Raw genomic sequence first — 23109 nt, 5'->3', positions numbered from 1 at the left:
CTCCTCCCCTCTCCCCATGTCCATCAGTCTATTCTCTATGTCTATTTCTCCATTGGTGCCCTGTAAATAAATTCTTCAGTACCATTTTTTGATATTCTGTATGTAGTCATTAGAATACTATATTTATCTTTCTCTGATTCACTTCACTCTGTATAATAGGTTCTAGCTTCATCCACCTCATCAGAACTGACTCAAAGGCATTCCTTTTAATGGTTGAGTAATAATCCATTTCATGGTGACTGCAGCCATGAAATTAAAAGATGCTTACTCCTTGGAAGGAAAGTTATGACCAACCTGGATAGTATATTAAAAAGCAGAGACATTACTTTGCCAACAAAGGTCCGTCTGGTCAAGGCTATGGTTTTTCCTGTGGTCATGTGTGGATGTGAGAGTTGAACTGTGAAGAAAGCTGAACACCGAAAAATTAATGCTTTTGAACTGTGGTGTTGGAGAAGACTCTTGAGAGTCCCTTGGGCTGCAAGGATATCCAACCAGTCCATCCTAAAGGAGATCAGTCCTGGGTGTTCATTGAAAGGACTGATGCTGAAGCTGAAACTCCAACACTTTGACCACCTGATGTGAAGAGCTGACTCACTGGAAAAGACCCTGACGTTGGGAGGGATTGGGGGCAGGAGGAGAAGGGGATAGAGGATGAGCTGGATGGATGGCATCACCGCCTCGATGGGCATGAGTTTGAGTAAACTCCGGGAGTTTGTGATGGACAGGGAGGCCTGGAGTGCTGTGATTCATGGGGTCGCAAAGAGTCGGACATGACTGAGGGACTGAACTGAACTGAATATTCCATTTTGTATATGTACCACAACTTGCTTATCCATTCATCTGTTGATGGACATCTAGGTTGCTTCCATGTTCTAGCTATTGTAAATAGTGCTGCAATGAACAATGGGATTCATGTGTCTTTTTCAATTTTGGTTTCCTTAAGGTATATGCCTACAAGTGAGATTGCTGGGTCCTATGGTGGCTTTATTCCTTGTTTATTAAGGTACCTCCAAACTGTCTTCCGTAGTGGGTGTATCAGTTTACATTCCCACAAAAAGTGCAAGACCAGTCCCCTTTCTCCACACCCTCTCCAACATTTATTGTTTGTAGACTTTTTGATGATGGCCATTCTGTTCAGTGTGAGGTGATAAGTCATTGTAGTTTTGATTTGAATTTCTCTAATAATGAGCAATTTTGAGCATCTTTTCATGTGTTTGTTAACCATCTGCATGTCTTCTTTGGAGAAATGTCTGTTCAGGTCTTTTTCCCACTTTCTGATTGGGTTGTTTGTTTTTCTGGCATTGAGTTGTATGAGCTGCAGGTATATTTTTGGAAATTGATCCTTTTCAGTTGTTTCATTTGCCTATTATTTTCTCCCATTCTGAGAGTTGAATTTGCACCTTTCTGTGCAAAAGCATTTAATTTTAATCAAGTCCCACTTGCTTACTTTTGTTTTCATTTCTGTTACTCTAGGAGGTGGGTCATAGAAGATCTTGCTTTGATTTAGGTCATCGAATGTTCTGCCTATGTTTTCCTATAAGAGTTTTATAGTTTCTTTTAAAGACCTACATTTAGGTCTTTAATCCATTTTGAGATTATCTTTGTGTATGGTGTTAGGAAGTGTTCTAATTTCATTATTTTACATGTAGCTGCCCAGTTTTCCCAGCACCATTTATTGAAGAGGCTGTCTTTGCCCCATTGTATACTCTTGCCTCCTTTGTTAAAAATAAGGTACCCATAGGTGCATGGGTTTATTTCTGGGCTTTCTATCTTGTTTCATTGGTCTATATTTCTGTTTTTGTGCCAGCCCCATACTGTCTTGATGATTGCAGCTTTGCATTATAATCTGAAATCAGGAAGGTTGATTCTTCCTTCTCCATTCTTGTTTCTCAAGACTGCTTTGTCTATTCGGGGTCTTTTGTGTTTCCATATGAATTGTGAATTTTTGTTCTAGTTCTGTGAAAACTGCATTGGTAATTTGATAGGGATTGCATTGAATCTGTAGATTGCATTCTGTAGTATAGTTATTTTTACCATATTGATTCTTCCTACCCAGGAACATGGAATATCTTTCTATCTGTTTATGTCATCTTTGATTTCTTTCATTAGTGTCTTATAATTTTCTGTGTACAGTTCTTTTGTAGCCTTAGGTAAATTTATTCCTAGATATTTAATTCTTTTTCTTGAAATGGTGAATGGGATTGATTCCTTAAATTCTCTTTCAGATTTTTTATTGTTAGTATATAGAAATGCAAGTGATTTCTGGGTATTAATTTTGTATCCTGCAACTTTGCTAAATTCACTGATTAGCTCTAGTAATGTTCTCATATTATCTTTAGGATTTTTTATGTACAGTATCATGTCATCTACAAACACTGAAAGCTTTACTTCTTTTCCAATTTGGGTTCCTTTTATTTCTTTCTCCTCTCTGATTGCTGTAGCTAGGACTTCCAGAACTAGGTTTAATAATAGTGGCAAAAGTGGATACCCTTGTCTTCTTCCTGATCTTAGGAGAAATGATTTCAATTTTTCACCATTGAGAATAATGTTTGCTGTAGTCTTATCATATATGGCTTTTACTATGTTGAACTAGGTTGCTTCTATGCCCATTTTTTGAAGAGTTTTAATCATGAATGGGTGCTGAATTTTGTCACATGTTTTTCTGCATCTATTGAGATGATCACACGGGTTTTATCTTTAAATTTGCAAATATGGCATATCACATTGAGTGATGTGCATATATTGAAGAATCCTTGCATCCCTTGAATAAACCCAACTGGATCACAGTATATGAGCTTTTTGATATCTTGCTGAATTCTGTTTGCTAAAATTTTGTTAAGGATTTTTGCATCTGTTCATCAGTGATGTTGCCCTATAGTTTTCTGTTTTTGTGTCATTTTTTTCTGGTTTTGGTATGTTTTGGGATTTTTTTCTCTTTTTTTTTCATCACAGCTTCAATTTCAGTGCTTGCAGTTGGGTTGTTCATAATTTCTATTTCTTCCTAGTTTAGTCTTGAAAGATAGAACTTTTCTAAGAATCTGTCCATTTCTTCCAGGCTATCCTTTTTATTGCCATATAGATATTCATAATAGTCTCTTATACTCCTTTCTATTTCTACATTATTTGTTGTAACCTCTCCTTTTTCATTTGTAATTGTGTTGATTTGATTCTTCTCTCTTTTTTTCTTGATGAGTCTGACTAAAGATTTGTCAATTTTGTTTATCTTCTCAAAGAATCAACTTTTAGTTTTATTAATCTTTACTATTGCTTTTATCATTTCCTCTTCACTATATCTGCTTATAACTTTATGATTTCTTTTCTTCTACTAATTTTTTTTGTTGTTGTTGTTCTTCTTCTTTTTCCAGTTGTTTTAGGTGTAAAGTTAGATTGTCCATTTGATGTTTTTCTTGTCTCTTGAGGTAGGATTGCATTGCTATAAACTTCTCTCTTAGAACTGCTTTTGCTGCATCCCATTGGTTTTGAGTTGTCATGTTTCTATTATCATTTGTTCTAGAATTTTTTTGATTTCCCTTTTGATTTTTTCAGTAACATGTTTGTTATTTAGAAACGTGTTGTTTAATCTCCATGTGTTTGTATTTCCTACAGTTTTTTTCCCTTGTAATTGATATCTAGTCTCATAGTATTGTGGTTGGAGAAGATTTTTGATATGATTTCAATTTTCTTAAATTTTCTGAGGTTTGATTTGTGACCCAAGATGTCATCTGTCCTGGAGAATGATCCATGTGTACTTTAGAAGAAGCTGTATTGGTCTGCATATGGATGAAATGTCCTGAAGCAATCAGTGAGATCCATCTCATCTAATGCATAATTTAAGACCTGTTGTTCTTTAATAATATTCTGTTTTGACGATCTGTCTATTGGTGTGAGTTGTTAAAGTTTATTAGATTATTAAGTTATTATTAGATTATTAAGTTATTAAAGATTATTTTTACTGTCAATTTCTCCTTTTATGTCTGTTAGTGTTTGTCTTTTGTACTGAGGTGCTCCTATGTATAGATATCTATGCATAGATATTCACAATTGTTATGTCTTGCTCTTGGATTCATCGCTTGATCATTATGCATTGTCCTTCCTTATCTCTTATAACATTCTTTATTTTAAGGTCTGTTTTGTCTGATATGAGGATTGCTGCTCCAGCTTTCTTTTGCTTCCTGCTTGTAAGAAAAATATTTTTTCATCCTCTCACTTTCTGTCTATATGTGTCTTTTGGTCTGAAGTGGGTTTCTTATAGACAGCATATATATGGGTCTTGTTTTAGTATCCATTCAGCCAGTCTGTGTCTTTTGGTTGGAGATGCTGTGTTTTCATTTGTTTGTTTGTTTGTTTTTTAGTGTCCTTTTGAATCAAATCTGTGCTGATAAAAATTTATACTTGGTATTTCCCCAGCCAAGGAACTGCATACATCAGTGACAATGTACATTGTCAGCTTACATAGATAACTGTATTTTACTGAATAAAAAAATAGAGAAATGAAGCAACAGTCTTATCACAGATAAAGACAGGCGAACCTACCTTCCGAGTACTCAGAGGCTGTCCCTTTGCCCAGGCCTGGTGCCGTTTCACCCCTGGGTTCTCATGGGAAGCTATAGGGACACAAAACAGACACCAGGGCACAGGTGAGGCTGCTCACCAATCACTCAATGTTTGGTTTGTTTGTTTGTTTGATGGGGACATTGGGTGGAATGTATGCATGAGGGAGGTTAGTAACTATGAACTGAGTTGCTGTTGAATCATCCTCTTTCCTGAATGAAGGTGAGCATAGGAGAGGTGCAGGAAAGAAAAGAAAGAAACCTTCTGCATTTTAACTAGTGATAACCTAACCATTTGAGGGGAAAAAAAAAAAAAAACTAAAATGCATGCCAACTTTCAACGACAGAGACCCATGATCCTTCTGCCTGTTTAGAACTTCTGCTAAATTTTCCATCTTCTGGATTCCTTCCTAGATCATGGCCTCTTCAGGACCCACAGTTATAGCTATTGTACTTATCAAGTCTTCTATGAGGCTCTGTTCTCTATAAAAAGCAAACTCTGTTAGAGGACTGAATTCAATTCTACCTTTCCAAATAGCTGTTATCAATCATGTGGTATTTTTTTCCCAGTCTTTATTTGCCAAACAACGTTTGCATGTCCACTGAGTCAGTTACTGCCCACACTCACAGAAGTCATATATTTTTGGGACAGCTCATGATGGAGAGATACCATGAGTTGACTGCTGACTGTCTCTGACCAAGCTGTGAGGAGGTTTACAACAAACGTCATGGTCGCTAGGCTAACTATCAAGTTAGCTATTAAGTTCCACTGTGAGATCTATTTGACACCTTCCCTTGAGTGTGTGCTATAGGGTTTAATCAATGTAAGGCTTATGGTAATGTCAACCAGTACAATGAAATATCCCCCTGACGATAATCTGCTTTTGTCCTTGTTTAAGCAACGACAATAGCACCAGCAGATATGAACTACAGTGTCTGCACAAAGCCACACAACCCTCGGAATCTGAGTTGACCAGGAGGATGTGAGTCCTGAGGTGCCTTTCACACTAATGATCTGTGCCAAAGTTGGCGTTAATCCACCTCTGCTTGCCCTGGGTTCTGTGACCACTAAGCCTATCTTATAATGATGGGCATGGTCTGAACTTCTGGAGCTGCTAGTACCTCCAGGCATAAACATAGATGCAGGGACCCCCTTGCTCCATGACTAGGATTTCAAGGCTGAGTGATAAGTGCAGGTCAGGGGTCCAGAGCAGACACACTGGGACTACCCTGAGGTCCTCAGTTTGGCTTTTCCATTTAGGAAGTCAAGAGCTTGGGCCATTTTTTAGCAGCACGTCCATCTGAGGAAAATGAATATTAACCAAACTTGAGGAATGGCTGAGCTGAGGAAAGAATCAGGTAATGTTTAGGCAGGGGCAGTGTGACAAGAAGTGTTTACACACACACAGAGCTTCAAAATCATACCACATGGGCCCACACACAGGCCCCAAACCCTGACTCACACAAACCAGCATCATCTAAATGATGTAGTTACTCCCGGGGACCATGGAACACAGACACTGTTCTTTCCTGGAAGATCAGTCTCTTCTCTGCACCCCCAGGCCTCAACCCCATAGGAATCCAGCATCAGGGTGCCTCTCCAGCCAAAGCCAACAAGAGAACCCCACCTTCATCAGCTAGATTGTTCCTCAAAAGAAAAATGTTCCCTGAATACTTACCATGTTCATAGGTTGCTTTGCATGCCTGTGAGTAGAGAGAAGAAAACAGTGTAAGGGTTTCAGCGTCTTGAATACTGTGCATTCAGCTCTTTTTTTCTAGTTTTGTTCTCATAAGACCAAATGGGAAAGTTTTGTTGAGTCCATAGCCCCAAAACAAAACATAGAGGACACCTGTGGGGAAGGCTGGAGCTTTTTCTAGAATATCTCTCCAGCCCCTTTTGACCAGCAATTACAAAATTTTATTTTAAGAAGGAACAATTTCTGCTGAGGAAACTATTCCTGACTATAGTTTTAAATTTATGTTGCCATCTTTGAAAAATTTCCTTTTGAGTAAGTTGTCTGCTGGGTAAGACTCAGCATTCATCCATTAAGTTAAAAATTGCATATATCAGCTGTCTTGAATATTTTGAAATTTTATCTGAATTCGGCTAAAAAAATAAAGTCGTGAAGCAAAAGTTTTATCTAGATAAATAAGGGGTACTTACCACAGCGGTGGTCATAGCCTCTTCCTCCAACTTTGAATTGGAGACCTCCTCCAGTTGGTCCTCAGGGGGCTCTAGGAGGACATAGAGGGATTGTCAGGACATCTGTGATGCTGATCAGGAAGACCTTGTTAATGCAGACATGTGGGGGAGTATACAGATGTGGGTGGTTAATAAGTGTGGGCTGAGATCTGTTGGACAACCTTCCTCATGGGTGGAGGAAGGCTAAGGAGATGAACATTTCAGAAATGAGTCAGAGAGCCTTTAACTTTCTAGCTAAGGGGAACCTCATTTACTTGAAATTGTCAGTTTAACAAAGGGAAACACTAAAAATCACACTATGCTTCAGTAGTCATGTACATTTGTGAGACCTGGACCATAAACAAGGCTGAGTGCCAAGAATTGATGCTTTAGAACAGTAGTGCTGAAAAGGCTCTTGAGAGTTCCTTGGACAGCAATGAGATCAAACAAGTTAATCCTAAAGGAAATCAACCCTGAATATTCATTATAAGGACTGATGCTGAAGCTCCAATACTTTGGCCACCTGATGTGAAAGGCAAACTCACTGGAAAAGCCCTGATGCTGGGAAAGATTGAGGGCAGGAGGAAAAGGAGGGACCACAGAGGATGAGATGGTTGGATGGCATCATCGACTCAATGGACATGAGTTTGAGTTAACTCCGGGAGATGTTGAAGGACAGGGAAGCCTGGCATGCTGCAGTCCATGGGGTTGCAAAAAGTTACATGAAGAATCAGTGACTGAACTAACTAACTCATGGAAAAACATTATACAGATGTTAACATTCCACACCAACTCACAGAATGGTTACAGCCCTAGTTCATTGAATATGAGGCACTGAACATACTACAATAATTACTCTTGAGTGAAATTAATGAGAAAATTTCCATGGTACCTGCAAGTGGGTCAGTTTTAAGGTGCACCTTATTTCGTGTCCAACAACGAACCCTGCTCACCCAGCTGGAGGTTGATGCTCTTGAACCGCTGAGCAATGTTTCTTCCGGCCTTCTGGGTGAAGCATCCTGGGAAATGCATTATAAAGGTGAGAGCTGTTGACATCTTGCTGGCAGAGGACCACAGGAAAACTAATAATCATTGATCCACAGTTCAATCCTCGATCCCCTTCCTCACCAGATGCCTAGCAGGGCCTCCTGAATCCAAGGTGGACTTAGGAAGGTCTGCAGTTTGTGTGCACTGAAAACACCCACAGACTGGCTGTGCAGACTCTGTTTAACTGAGACCTAGAAGCTCAGCAGAGCATGGTGATCATGCTTGATGGACTGGATTCAAATCCTTTCAGGAGAAGCAGGCACTTGGGAAAGATGTATGGATCCCTCTTTGCTTCAGGTCCCTGTGGTGAGTTGGAGAAATGTTAACATGGCCTATTTTTAGTATTATGAGGCCAAGAATGATTAAATACAGGTAAAATATTAGAAAAATAAAGGAGGGACTTCCCTGGCAGTCCAGTGGTTAAGAATCTGCCTTGCAATGTACAAATGGGGATTTGATTTTTTGTAAGGGAATTAAGATCCCACACCTGGCTTGGAGCAACTAAGCCCACATGTTGCAGCTACTGAACCCAAGTGCCACAGCTGGAGAGTCAGTGCCCTGCAATGAAAGATCTGCAAGATGCAACGGAGATCCCACATGCCACAAGTAAGACCCGATGCAGCCAGATAGATAAATAGATAGATAGACAAATAAATAAATAGAAAAGTAAAGCACTGTTGCTTCATAAACATTCTATAAGTGTTCAGTTTTCAATGATGGCAAAAATAAGGTGGACCTTTAGTAGCGGTTGAAAGCAGAGAGGGCATTTGGATGGCTCCAAGTAAGTGGGGATGGAAACTTACTCCTGCTTTTTCACAGAAACAAGGCTTTACAGCTCATGGAGAGTATCTATGATTACCTCCTCTGACACCCAGCCCTGTTGGGGAGAAAGGGGGAACAAAGTGGGGGCTGTAAGCCATGTTACATTGGAGAGTGTTGAAATTTAGAGAGAACAAGTGACTTTCCAGAAGTCTCACAATGATGAATGTCCCCATCTCTCAAATTCTCCTGCACCTAATTTTCTGTGGATGAGAGCTGATGCCCCTGAGAAGATGCCTCTGCCTGAAACAGAGCTCAAATCATCCTTCCACCATTTGTCTCTATATTTCAATTCCTGATCCAAAATACAAGCTTCTTCTCAGCAAAGCCCCTCAGAAAGACCCAGGATTCCAACTCTGTCCATCCTCCACAGACTCTTCACACAGTCAACTGTGTCACAACAGCCTTTTTAATGCCCAGGTCATCTTGCTGTGTGGCCAGTGGTCTGTTTGGCTGTCAATTTGCCTCAGAGCCCAGGACCTTCTAAACCAAAGGTCACATGGTGGCTCTACCAAGAATTAGCTTCCCTTTAACCTGACCAAGTCTGGATGAGGAGTTAATGTGCAGCAACTGGGGAGGTGGCCATCTGTGCTGGGCTTTGGTGGCTTAATTAAGTCTGTGATGCTCAAAGTCTCACAGCTGAACTGAGAACTGATTTGAGCAGCCTGGACCAAGTGCTAGCTAAGAATGGGCAGGAGCTCAAGTCTTTCCTCACTAAAATTCTGACTCTATTAAATCCTAATCATGCTCTAGACCCTGTAGTGGAAGACAGCAGAGCCCCATATTCTTTTTGAAATTCATGTCCATACTCATAGACTAGAGATCTCACCCCAAGATTCTCCTTGAGGATCAACAGACAGACCCTCCTTCCCTCAGTGACTGCATGTTCATCCTACTAACCCAGCAGCACTGCCCCATCTCATCAAACTCCCTGGCAAAGGCAAACAGTGATCCTGCTCACATCCACCCATGGAAATTCCACCAGTAGATCCCAGTTTTTCTCATTTTTAAAAGACTTTGATTTAGACAACATAAACCACTCACAAAATCTCATGACATTACTATAAAATGGAAAAAAAAATCCCAAAATTATAATATTTATATAACCCAGAAGAAACTCAAAGAGAAAAAATCTTGAGAGCAAAGAACAATGGGGCCTTAATGCTTCCTGAATTCAATCCACATAAGAATGCCACAACAGTCAAAACAGTGTTGTACCAGCAACAAAATAGGAAGAGAGACCAGTGAACCATAAAAAGGGAATTGCAAATAAATTGACACACGTGTGGCCAAATGATCTTTACCAAGGTCCTAAAATTACCAAGAGAAGAAAGGATAGTCTCCTCAACAATCAAAAGAAAGACAACCTATAGAATGAGAGGAAGTATCTGCAAACTTTGAATAAGGGACAAAATCCAGAATATATAAGAAGGTACTACAACTCAACTTCAAAACAACAGCAGGCAAATAACTGAGTTTAAAAAATGTGTAAAAAGTTTCAATAACATTTCTTCATAGAAATGATAAATATACATAAGAAAAGTGCCTAACATCACTAAGTATCAGTGAAACAAAAATCAAGTCAAAAAGAGATATCACTTTTCAGGATTTGTATTACAAAAGGAAAATAGCAGATGTTAGCAAGGATGTGGAGAAGTGGAACATTTTTGCCCTGTTGGTGGGAATGGAAAATGGCGTAGCCATTATGGAACAGTTTGGAAGTCCCTCAAAAAATCAAGAGACTTATCATAAATCCAGCAATCATTTGAGTTTATGTACAAAGGAGATAAAATGAGAATGTCCAGGAGATACCTACAATCTCATATCCATTGCCACATTGTACATAACAACCAATATAGAGAAACTGCCCAGTGTCCACAGGCAGATACATCAATAAAGAAAATATGCTGTATACATACACTGGAATGTGATTCAGTCTTTAAAAATGAAGGCAATCTTTTCACTTGAAATAATTAATGAAGTGGGAGGATATTGGTAAGAGTGAAATTAGCCAGTCACAGTAAGACAAACAGCACACAATTCCATTTACCTGAGGTATCCAAAGGAAAACTCAAGAGAAGCAGAGAGTAGAAGGGTGATTCCAAGAGCTGGAAGGAAGTTGACACTGGGAGGGTCTGTTAAATGGTTGTAAAATTTTAGTTGAAAATGGAAAAGTTCTAGAGACAAGCTGAAAAACACAGGGCATTGAGTTAACAGGACTGACTGGACACTTCAAAGCTTAAGAGGCAAAGCTGGACTGAACTTCATGCATCTATGCCTGGAGGCTCCTCTTTTCTCAGATTCCTCTAGACCTGGGTGTGGCATGTGGGTACCACCAGGGGCTCCCTGCAGCAGGAAGGAGCCTCCCCAGTACTGGGGAGGAGGAGGGAGGATTCATTCAGAAGTTCTAATAGGAGAAGGTTTGAATGAAGGAAGTGGCATAGTGATGAATCATGACCAATCAAAGTGCCATAAGACCTACTAAGAGATGAGATTGACTATTAAATGAAGGTGTGATTGACCCAGTAAGGGGGCTTCTGAAACACAATTTTGTTCATTAAGAAGCCTGTAGGGCTTCCCTGGTGGCTCAGTGGTTAAGAATCTACCTGCCAATGCAGGAGATACAGGCTCAATCCCTGGTCTGGAATGATTCCACATGCCCTAGAGCATATAAGCCAGGCCACAACGACTGAGTCTGTGCTCTAGAGCCCAAAAGCTATAACTACTGAGCCCACATGCTAAAACTACGGAAGCCCGAGAGCCCTAGAACCCATGCTCTGCAACAAAAGAAGCCACGAAAGTGAGAGGCCTACACACCACAACTAGAGTTGCCCTGGCTTGCCACAAGTAGAGAAAAGTCTGTGCAATAATGAAAACCCAGCAAGGCCAATTGCAAAAATTAATACAAATTAAAAAGAATCCTGTAAACATTTCCCTGGGGAGCGATAGGATTTGTCTTCCAGGTTAAAGGATTTCAGTTGGTATAAAATCAAGCATACAGTGAATGTGTATACTTTGTTTAATTCTTATATAGATGCTCATTCATAGTGCAATGGTGATGTGAATTTTGGGTGGGAAGTTGACACGAGTAACAGTGATGTTTAGAGTAACATAAACTGAGGAAAACACAGCACACAAAAAAAATCACACACACACACAGAATCACTCTATTCTTTTCACATAGAGACATACCTAGTTCCATGGACACGAACCTACACTACCAACCAAAACATAGCTTTTCCCTGGAACTAGAGTAATCTTCCACATTATTCTACTTATAAACTATTTACTATCACCAGGGCCCCAATAGTCATTCCCAGAAGGAATTTAGAATCAATTTGGCCTCTACACTAAAACCAGTGAGAAAGCCCCATTTCTCATCTACTAAGTTTTTTCTCCCCAAGAGAATGGTTCTAGAAAACATACCACTTTCACATGCTGAAAGGGCCTCCTGCAAGTACAGAAGACACTATGAGGATAATATCACATTGATGCACAATCTTTGGTTTGTTTGGTGAGAGAAGAAAACCTGATGAGGAACAGCAGTGGAGTCCAGGGAACCCAACAAGATCAAAGCACTGGTACTCAGGATGAAAGGGAAGACCTGTGCCTGGAGGATGGAACTTCCAAGTCCATTTGGGTTGGAAATTGCAGAATTCTTTTCCTAGAGGAAATGTTGCTGCAGGAGAGAGAATGCTGTACTCTACAGGTGTAATGGATGCTAACAATTTTAATATCCTGTGGACTGAGGCATTGTGAGTTGGTAATAAGACTCACTCCACAATATCTCAACCAAGGGAATTGTCTCTATCTGGAATAGATATCCTCAAAGACTCATAACTTAATTCTACCTAAAGAGAAATTAAGCAATATTTCTATCTCAGATCAGAAGGGGGAAAAAGAAAAATAAACAGCTTGCCTTGGAGAAGCACCCAGTCCCTTCTGTCCGATCACAAGCTGGGTTGACTGGCAGGTCCTCAGTGAAACCTAGAGGGACACAGAGTAGCTGTTAGAACAGTGGTGAGGCTGCTCAGGAATCATTCAGGGGGTTTTCTCTTTGTGTGGACATGGGGTGGTGTGTATGGATGTGGGAGGTTAACAAGCATGGACTGAACTTGTGTTCATCCATCCTCTTTGGAGGAGGAAGGAAATGAAAACAGAGCTTTGCCCTCTAGCTAAGAGAAACCTAATCAAAAGGAAATATTCAATCTAATGAAAGGAAAACTCTAAAATGAATGCTATCGTTCGATGAAAGAGACCCAGGACTCCTCCTGCTTTTTTTGAGCTCCTGCTAAATTGTCACTGTCTCCTGATTTTTCCCAGATCATTCTTCCTCCAGGATCCACAGTTGCTGCTACTACATCATGTTTTCTATGAAACTTTGTACTTGATTAGAAATGAAATATTAGAGGATTGAATTCAAGTCTAGGCAATGTACACTCTTCTATTAATTCACTAATCACTTAAAGAAAAAAAAACAAGATTTGATAATACTGAATTCCTGCCATTTAAATATAGCCACTATCAATAATACTATATTTTTGTATAAATATTTGTTTTCTATACAGCCTGTGCATGTCCACTGAGTCAGTTGCTGTCCATACTCACAAGGGTCATGCATTTATTTGAACAACTGATTAGAAAAAGCACAGAGTAAGCACTGACCATCTCTAAACCACACAGGTAGGAGACTTTCAGCAAGAGTCATGGTCACCAAGCTGACAATCAAGTTTTACTTTGAGTTCTTAGTTGCCTCTGCCCCTTGGGTGTGCACTGCAGGATTTCATCAGTGAAAGGCTTATGGTAATGTTACCCAATACAGTAACACATCTTCCTGATTCTTATCTGTGTGTGCCCTAGTTTAAGCTCTGACACTGCACTGACGGATGTGACCTGTATTGTCAGTGAAGCTCCACAACTCTCTGTGAGCTGTCAGAAGGATGAGGGTCCAGAGGTAACTTTCACACTAAAGCCTGTGCCGAAGTCAGCCATTAATCCCCCTAGTGGCTGCCCTGGGTTCTGTGACCACAGAGGCCACCTTTAATGAAGGGCAGCGTCTGGATCTCTGGAGCTACTAGTACTTCCAGGCATGAACATGGAGCAGGGACCTGTTGCTCCATGACTGAGGATCACTCGTCTCACTGACACAGGCAGGTCAGGGGTCCAGAGCATTCATACTCAGACCCAGCCCTGGGTTTTCAGTTTGACTTTTCCACTTAAGAGATCAAAAGCTGAGAACATCAATCTCTGCACCATCTCTAGTCAACTAATGGGAACACGAACCGAACCTGGGGAAGAGCTATGTTGATGGCATAAGAGGGAAGGCACAGAGTGTATGCAGTGGTGATAAGATTTTTTGCAAAGAAAACTGACAGGTTAATTGTCTAGTAGGAAATATCTCCTGAGAAAATACACAGACAGGCAGATTAGTAATCACACTATGTGAGTTCAACCCATCCCCAACTTCCAAACACCCTCATTCATATAATTCCACACCATCTAAATGATGCAGTTGCTTCTGGAGACACTAGAATGGGGCCAGCACTTTTTCCTGGGAGGTCAATCTCTTGTTCTGTGCCCCCAGACCTCACCACCTGTGGGAACCCAAATTCATGGCTCCTCTCTAACTAGAGGCAGCAAAGAGCCCCACCTTCATCATTTTGAATGTATCTGAGCAGAGGGATGTAGATATTTGTATATGAAGCAATCTCTTTGGCTGTTCCATGCACCTATGATTAGAGAGAAGAAAACAGTGTGAGGATGTCAGCATTAAATCTTCTGTGATCTTATTTTTGTCCTCAGAAAACAAAAACTCTATAAGTCAATGGCTCCAAAAGAAGACAGAGAGGACGCCATGTTGAAAAGGCTGGCCTATTTCACATAAGATCTCTCAGTTTCACTTTGACCAACAATTAAAAACTTATTTTTCAAGGAGGAAAAATTTCTGCTAAGGAAGGTACATACTGCTATACAGTAGTAACTGATGCTGTCTTTTTTAAATGTTCTTTTGAATCAGGTCTGTGCTGATAAGAGATTTACCCTCAATATTCCCCCAACCAAGTAAATTTTACATATCAGTGATAATGTACATTGTCAGACTACTACAATTGTATTTGACTGAATAAAAACTAAAGAAGTGAAGCAACAGTCTCATCCCAGATAAAGACATGTGATCTTACCTTCAGGGTACTCAGCTCCTGCTCCTCATTCCAGCCCTGGGGGCGTTCCTCCACCAGGTCCTCCTGGGGAACTAGTGAGACCCAGAGCAGCTGTCAGGACACTGGTGAGGCTGCTCACCAATCACTGTGTCCTGCTTTTCTTTTTTTGATGGGGACATGGGGTAGGATGTATGCATGTGGGAAGTTAGTAACTATGTACTGACCCGCGGTTGAATCATTCTCTTTGCTGGATAAAGGAAAGCAAAGGACAGGAGCAGGAAAGAAATGAAATAGAACTTCTGCATTTTAACTAATGATAACCTAACCAAAGGGGAAAAAAGAAACACTAAAATGCATGCCAGCTTTCAAAGACAGAGACCCATGACCCTTCTGTCCATGTAGAGCTTCTGGTAAATCACCCCCGTCTTCTGGATTTCTTCCCAGATCACTGCCATCCCAGGATCCACAGTTATAGCTACTGTCCTTACCAAGTCTTCTTTGAGACTTTGTTCTTGATTAAAAGCAAACTCTGTTAGAGGACTGAATTCAGCCTAATAGCTATTTGAAATAGTTATTATCAATCAGGTGATATTTTTTTTTCCTAGTCTTCATTTTCCAAACAATGTTTGCATGTCCACTGAGTCAGTGGCTGTCCACAATCACAGAAGTGATACATTTAGTGAGACAGTTCATTATGGAGAGGAAGCACAGGCTGAATGCTGTTTCTCACCCAGCTGTGGAGATTTATAAAAGCCATGGTTACTAGGCTAACTATCAAGTTCCACTGTGAGATTTATTTGACACCTTCCCTTGAGTGTGTCAGAGGATGAGATGGTTGGATGGCATCACCAACTCAATGGACATGAATTTGAGCAAGCTCCCAGAGTTGGTGATGGACAGGGAAGCCTGGTGTGCTGCAGCCCATGGGATCACAAAGAGTTGGGCACAACTGAGTGACTGAACTGAAATAACTAACTTAAGTGTATACTACAGGGTTTAATTGATGTAAGGCTTGTGGTAATGTCAGCCAGTACAATGAAATATCTCCCTGATCATTATCTGCTTTTGTCCTTGTTTAAGCAATGACAGTGGCACAGACATATATGACCTACAGTGTCTACACAAGGCCACGTAACTCTCTGGATCTGTGAGTTGACCAGGGAGATGCGAGCCCCAAGGTGCCTTTCATACTAATATCTGTGCCAAAGTTGGCTGTTAATCCACCTTTGCTTGCCCTGGGTTCCTTGACCACTGAGCCCACCTTATAATGATGGGCAAGATTTGGACCCCTGGACCTTCTAGTACCTCCATGCATGGACATGGATGCAGGGACCCCCTTGCTCCATGAATGAGGATCCCATGGCTGAGTGATAAGCACAGGAACCATACAATATTTGTCTTTCTATGCCTGGCCTTATTTCACTAACTATAATATACTTTTGCATTATTTGGTCCATCCATTTTGTAGCATATTTCAATCCTTAATTCATTTTTGTGGCTGAATAGTATTCCATTCTGAGTATATATCATATTTCATTTGTCCATTCAACACGTGACAGTCTTTGGGTTGTTTCTATCATTTGAGTACTAATAATACACTGTAAAATTAGAGTACAGATTTCTGTATGGTACCATAGCGGGAATAAATATTATGCATATTTAAAATATCATTGAATATAACAAAACAAAGTGTGAATCTTAGGGGGAACTGTGGACTTTTAGTTACTAAAATACATTATCTCACTAATTAGGAATCGGGTGGAGAGGGAGGTGGGAGGGGGGATCGGGATGGGGAATACATGTAGCTTCATGGCTGATTCATGTCAATGTATGACAAAACCCACTGCAATGTTGTGAAGTAATTAGCCTCCAACTAATAAAAATAAATGAAAAAGAAAAAAATAAAAAAATAAATGTACCACACATATGTTATCTGTGAGTAACATTTGCTAGCTGAAACTGAAGTGATGGGGTACAGGAATTGTCTATATTATCTGTACAACTTTTTTGTCAATGTAATCCTGTTCTAAATAAAGTCTAATAATTTAAAGAAATTTTGAAATATGGCTTTAGGGAGGAACATATCACTACTCATGTTAAAAGATCAGCTAATGTCCAAACCATAGCTAGAGACCATCTTCACTCTTAATCATGAACCATTTGTTGAATTTAAAATGCATATCTCCTTCCACAGTTAAAACAGTACCAACTGATGTAGTAAGTTTCCATTTGAACACAAAATAAAAGAAGAACATTCCTTAATATTTCACAGTTTTTTTCTTAAATATGAGGAACTGCACATACTATAATAATTATTCATGAATGAATATAATGAGAAAATTTCCAGGATACCTTCAACTGGGTCAGTTATAGGATGCATCTTATTTTGTGACCAACAACGAACCCTCTTCACCCAGCTGGAGGTTGATGTTTTTGACCCCTGATGGATGTTTCTTCTGGCCTTTTGGGCAAAGTATCCTGGGAAACACATTATAATGGAGGCAGCTGTTGACTTCTTACTGGCACAAGACCACAGGGAAACTAATAATCATTGATCCACAGTTCAATCCTCTCATCCCCTTCCTCCCCAGATGCCTAGCAGGGCCTCCTGAATCCAAGGTGGAGTTAGGAAGGTCTGCGGTTTATGTGCACTGAAAACACCCACAGACTGGCTGTGTGTGCAATTATCTCTATTTAACAGACCTAGAAGCTCAGCAGAGCATGGTGACCATGCTGATGGACTGAATTCAGATCCTGTTCAGGAGAAGCAGGTACATGGGAAAGACATTTGGATCTCTCTTTGCCTCAGTTTCCTGTACTGAGTTGGAGAAATGTTAATATGGCCTATTTTTAGTATTATGAGGCCAAGAATGATTAAGTACAGGTAAAATATTAGAAAAATAAAGGAGGGATTCCCTGGCAGTCCAGTGGTTAAGAATCTGCCTTGCAATGTACAAATGGGGATTTGATTTTTTGTAAGGCAATTAAGATCCCACACCTGGCTTGGAGCAACTAAGCCCACATGTTGCAGCTACTGAACCCAAGTGCCACAGCTGGAGAGTCAGTGCCCTGCAATAAAAGATCTGCAAGATGCAACGGAGAACCCACATGCCACAAGTAAGACCCGATGCAGCCAAATAGATAAATAGATAGACAAATAAATAAATAGAAAAGTAAAGCACTGTTGCTTCATAAACGTTCTATAAGTGTTCAATCTTCAATGATGGCAAGAATAAGTTGGACCTTTAGTAGCAGTTGAAAGCAGAGAGGGCATTTGGATGGCTCCAAGTAAGTGGGCATGGAAACTTACTCCTGCTTTTTCACAGAAACAAGGCTTTACAGCTCATGGAGTGTATCTATGATTACCTCCTCTGACACCCAGCCCTGTTGGGGAGAAAGGGGGAACAAAGTGGGGGCTGTAAGCCATATGTTACATTGGAGGGTATTGAAATTTAGAGAGATCAAGTGACTTTCCAAGAGCACACAATGGTGAATGCCAGCCCCCTCTCAAATTCTCCTGCCCCTAGTTTTCTGCAGATGAGACCTGGATGCCCTGGAGAAGAAAACTCAGCCTAAAAAATAACTCAAATCCTCCTTCCACCATTTGTCTCTATATTTCCATTTCTGATCCAAGATACAAGTTTCTTCTGAGGCAAAGCGCCTCAGAAAGACCCAGGATTCCAACTCTGTCCATCCTCCACAGACTCTTCACACAGTCAACTGTGTCACAACAGCCTTTTTAATGCCCAGGTCACCTTGCTGAGTGGCCAGTGGTCTGTTTGGCTGTCAATTTGTCTCAGAGCCTTCTAAACCAAAGGTCACATGGTGGCTCTACCAAGAATTAGCTTCTCTTGGGGAGGGAAATGGCAACCCACTCCAGAGTTCTTGCCTGGAGACTCTCGGAGACAGGGGAGCCTGGTGGGCTGCCATCTATGGGGTCGCACAGATTGGACACGACTGAAGTGACTTAGCAGCAGTAGCCACTGACCTAGTCTGAATGAGGAGTTAATGTGTGTTAACTGGGGAGGTGGCCATCGTGCTGGGTTTTGGTGGCTTAATTAAGTCTGATTCTCAAAGTCTCATGGCTGATGTGAGCACTGATTTGAGCAGCCTGGACCAAGTGCTAGCTAAGAATGGGCAGGAGGCTCGAGTCCTTCCTCACTAAAATTCTTACTCTATCAACTCCTCATCATGCTCTAGACTATACTACTAGACCCTGTAGTGAAGACAACAGAGCCCCATATTCTTTTTGAAAGTCATCTCCATACTCACAGCCTGGAGACCACACCCCAAGATTCCCCTTGAGAATCAACAGACAGACCCTCCTTCCCTTAGTGGCCAAATGTTCATCCTACTAACCCAATAGCACTGCCCTGTCTCACCAACCTCCCTGGCAACAGTCAGTGATCCTGCCCACATCCACCCATGGGAATCCCACCAGTAATTCCCAGTATCTTTCCTTTTTAAAGGTCTCTTGATTTACACTTCTAGTACTTGTAGATTTGGGAAGCTACATCCAGAAGAGTTGAGCTGTAATCCCCTTTTCCTGTAATGTCCATTTCTGGGGAGACATCATGGTTCTCCTGCTTCAGTTTTTCCATCTATTCTCTGGTAGAGTGTGTACAAAACTGTCACTAGAAAATTGTACATTTTTCTAAATTTATAAAGACATTTAATGCAACCAGCTGACAGAAGAATCAAAAATATAAATTAAGGAATCAAAGCAAAACTAGAAAAAAATACATTTATAATGCTGTAGGTAAACTAGAGTGATGGAAATGAAAAGGATGAGGAAAATACTTCAGTAAAAATTAACCAGGCCATTTGAAGAAATGGACTTCAGAGGATCAGTAGGAACCTACCTCCAGGGCAACAGTCCAGATTGCCCATTTCCTAACTCTCAAGGTTGAGTCCTTCTCACTTGCCACCATATGTGAAGCTCTCAGCTCACAAATGTCTCTTGGTACAGAATCCAGAATGTGCATTACCACATTACCATGGTGATGATTCATCACAGAACTTTCAGAGTGAACTGCACTCTGCACAGGATGAGCCCAACTGCTACCATCCAGAAAGTGTGTTTCCATGGGTAAACTGGGCTTTTCAGAGTAAACATTTTATTTCAGAAACTGAATCCCAGCCTCACAGATTCCTTTCTGCTTAAGAAAACAATTTATATGAGATAAAACTCCCTCCTCCCCAAATATAGTTGTTTGTGAACATCTCAGAGTGAAGAAGGACAAGGCTAACATGTTGAGAATAAAATGAATGCTACTCCATATATGTATATCATCTCCTGTCATTTCTAGTATTTCTAAGTCACCAGATATTTCCAGATCAAATAATTTAAAATATGTTCCAGTTGAAATAAAAATCAGCATCAATCGAAATTCAATTGCAAATTGTCATATTCTCTCTCTAAGCATATACTGATCAAATTATGTAAATCCTTCTCTTATTCTCTATATGATCACTTCCTTTTTTCTCTTTATGCACCTAAATATACAAACTTACTTATCTCTCAATCTCTGCCAATTTATTTAACAAATTATCTGTTATTGTGTGTTAATCCTGGCTACTCACTGCACAAGTAACAAAAATCACTGTGTTTTCACCTGTAGGTTGGGTGAAAATGTAGTGATTGCTTTTCTAAATGAATAATTTTAAACAACCTGAAACTCCAGGATTAAATGTATGTTCTGGATCATAATTCAATACCTAATCACACACCCCATTCTCATGCTCATGAACACTGGCTATAGGATGATAAGTGACCAGCCACCAAAAACATAGAAATGAAAACTTTAGGAGAAAGATGAAAAGCTGCCCTATTAAAACAAAGTAGGTACCCTTACAAGATATGGTATGTGTGTGTGTGTGTTCAGTTGTATCTGACTCGTTCCCATGGACTGTGGTTTTCCAGGTTCCTCTGTCCATGGGATTTTCAAGGCAAGAATACTGGAGTGGGTTGCCATTTCATTTCCAGGGGTTCTTCCCATCCCAGGGATGGAACTCTTGTCTCCTGTGTCTCCTGCATTGGCAGGCAGATTCTTTACCACTGAGCCATCTGGGAAGCCCAGGTGTAGTACAAAGCCTTATCATTCCTGAAAAAAAAAAAAAAGTGTGAGTCACTCAGTCATGTCTGACTCTGCATCTCCATGGACCATAGCCAGCTAGTCTCTTCTGTCCATGGGATTCTTTAGGCAAGAATACTGGAGGGGGTAGCTATTCCCTTCTCCAGGGTATCTTCCCAACCCAGGGATTGAACCTGTGTCTCCTGCACTGCGAGCAGATTCTTTACTGTGTGAGCCAGCAGGGAAGCCCTTCATTCCTGACTCAGCTCACCTCCAAGTATCTGAACGAACAGATTAAGTGGGGCCTTGATGAAGTAAGACAAAAACTGAGATATGAACCAAGGGTGGAAAATAACAGGTAATATTATTATTCTAAATGAACAATTTTAGTGCTTCCCAGCTTGATGGAATATGTGTGTGTGTGTGTGTGTAAATAAGGAAATTGAGGAATAACATTAAAAAGAGAATTAGTGAATGTATTGCTTTTTTTAACAAGATTTTTTTTTAATGCATTGAATTTGTTACAATATTGCTTCACTTTTTCTTTATGTTTAGTTCTTGGCTTCCAGGCAAGGGGGATCTTAGCTCCCAACTAGGGATTGAACCTGAAACCACCCGCGTCCCCTACTTTGAGAGGCAAAATCCTAATCACTAGACAGCCAGGCATGTCCCCAGGGAATGTATTTCAAAAGGCTTTGGAGTAATGTCATTCAAAAGGGGGTAAAGGACAGCAGTTCAGACACCCAGTTTTGGAAGGAAATCAGAATGAAGCAGAAGACTTCCCTACCAGCTAACCACCTGAGAACAAAGAGTAAATGAGTAAATGTAGGTAAAGCTCTTAGAAAAATGCTTGTCAGAGCATCAGTGCTATCTGATCATTCCATTAATAAATCTGGAAAAATAACATTACTTCCAGAGATGGCATCTAGAAGGCTACAGAATAGGGAAGGAAGGAAACCAATTTTAATCGGTGTTCTGTAATATTGTACATCAGCTAGTCATGGGTTACACCTGTGAATTTTCCACAAGTGTGTTTTCTCGTTGCTTTTAATATAAAATATTTTCATAAACTAATCCCCATGTCATGGCACGTGATACCTACACTTTGGTCCCAAGGTGAGAAATTCAGACAGGGTCACAGTGGGGATGGCTCTTTCTGCTCTAGGATGTTGGGGTCTCAGGAGAGGAGACTCACAGGTTGGGGCTGACACTAACACTAGAAGCTGAACTCCTCTGGAGGTGATGTCACTGCCACGTCTGCAGCTGAAGCTGGGTTTGCTGGAGGAGCTTCAGGAAGCCTCCCCACGAGGCCTCGGCTTCCTCCTAGAAGGCAGGACCACAGAGCTCATTGTGGGTGGTGGAGGGCTCCAACAGGAGATTGACCTGAGTGACTCATGGCCTTTTCAGGCTTAACTGTGGACATTACACAGCGTCATTTCCCGGATATCTGTCAGTGGTAAGTAAGTCCTCATCACTTTGTATCAACTCTTGTTAAAGGAAAGGGCCTAGACCCACATCTAAGTGGGAGAAATTTAAAAGAAATTGCATAGCTGTTAAGATTTAAACCTGTACATATCAGTTTAAATACACTCAATAGCAGCACATGAAAAGATGCTCAGCATCCTTAATCATCAGGGAAATGCAGATTTAAAAAAAAACAAACAATGAGGTACACAAATAACAAATGTTGGTGAGGATATTGAGAAAAGCAAATCCTCCCACACTGTTGGTGGGGGTGCAGATTGCAACAGACACTACAGAACAGTATAAAGGTTCCTCTAGAGCTACCATATGATCTAGTAGTTCTACTTCTGAGTATGTATTGAAGAAAACCAAAACCATTGTTTCAAAAAAGTACATGAACCCCACACTTCATAACAGCATTATTTACAATTGCCAAGATATGGAAATAACCTTGTGTCCAACGGCAGATGAATGGATAAAGGAGATGTGATGTGTGTGTGTATGTATATATACATTATATTATATATATGTATATATATATTCACAGACATACAATAGAATACTACTCATCCATAAAAAGTAAAATATGCCATTTGCAGCAACATGGATAGATTTGGAACGTATTATGGTCAGTGAAATAAATCAGAGAAAGACAGATACTGAATGATATCCCTTGTATGCGGAATATCAGTAACAAACAAACTAGTGAATGTAACAAGAAAGAAGCAGACTCATAGATAGAGAGACCAAACTAGTGGTTACCAGTGGGGAGAGGGAAAAGAGGGGCACAATAATGATGGGGGATTAAGAGATAA

At 40.4% G+C, this 23109-nt stretch overlaps 1 protein-coding gene across 1 annotated transcript; it reads right to left on the bottom strand.

The window, feature by feature from the left end:
- Positions 1-331: 331 nt before the first annotated feature.
- LOC110144698 (uncharacterized) lies at positions 332-19702 on the bottom strand. Its single transcript, XM_070473755.1, has 9 exons — positions 19619-19702; positions 17109-17234; positions 14778-14848; positions 14249-14327; positions 12518-12585; positions 7625-7751; positions 6715-6785; positions 6230-6254; positions 332-4604 (listed from the first exon to the last, which is right to left on the bottom strand). The coding sequence occupies exons 1-9, from the start codon at positions 19644-19646 to the stop codon at positions 4468-4470; spliced, it is 732 nt and encodes a 243-aa protein (XP_070329856.1). The 5' UTR covers positions 19647-19702; the 3' UTR covers positions 332-4467.
- Positions 19703-23109: the final 3407 nt, after the last annotated feature.

The sequence above is a fragment of the Odocoileus virginianus genome, chromosome 11 (genome assembly GCF_023699985.2).
Source record: "Odocoileus virginianus isolate 20LAN1187 ecotype Illinois chromosome 11, Ovbor_1.2, whole genome shotgun sequence".
NCBI classification, from domain to species: domain Eukaryota; kingdom Metazoa; phylum Chordata; class Mammalia; order Artiodactyla; family Cervidae; genus Odocoileus; species Odocoileus virginianus.
The sequence above is the reverse complement of the archived record's forward strand: the minus strand, read 5'-3'. Positions and strand labels throughout refer to the sequence as shown.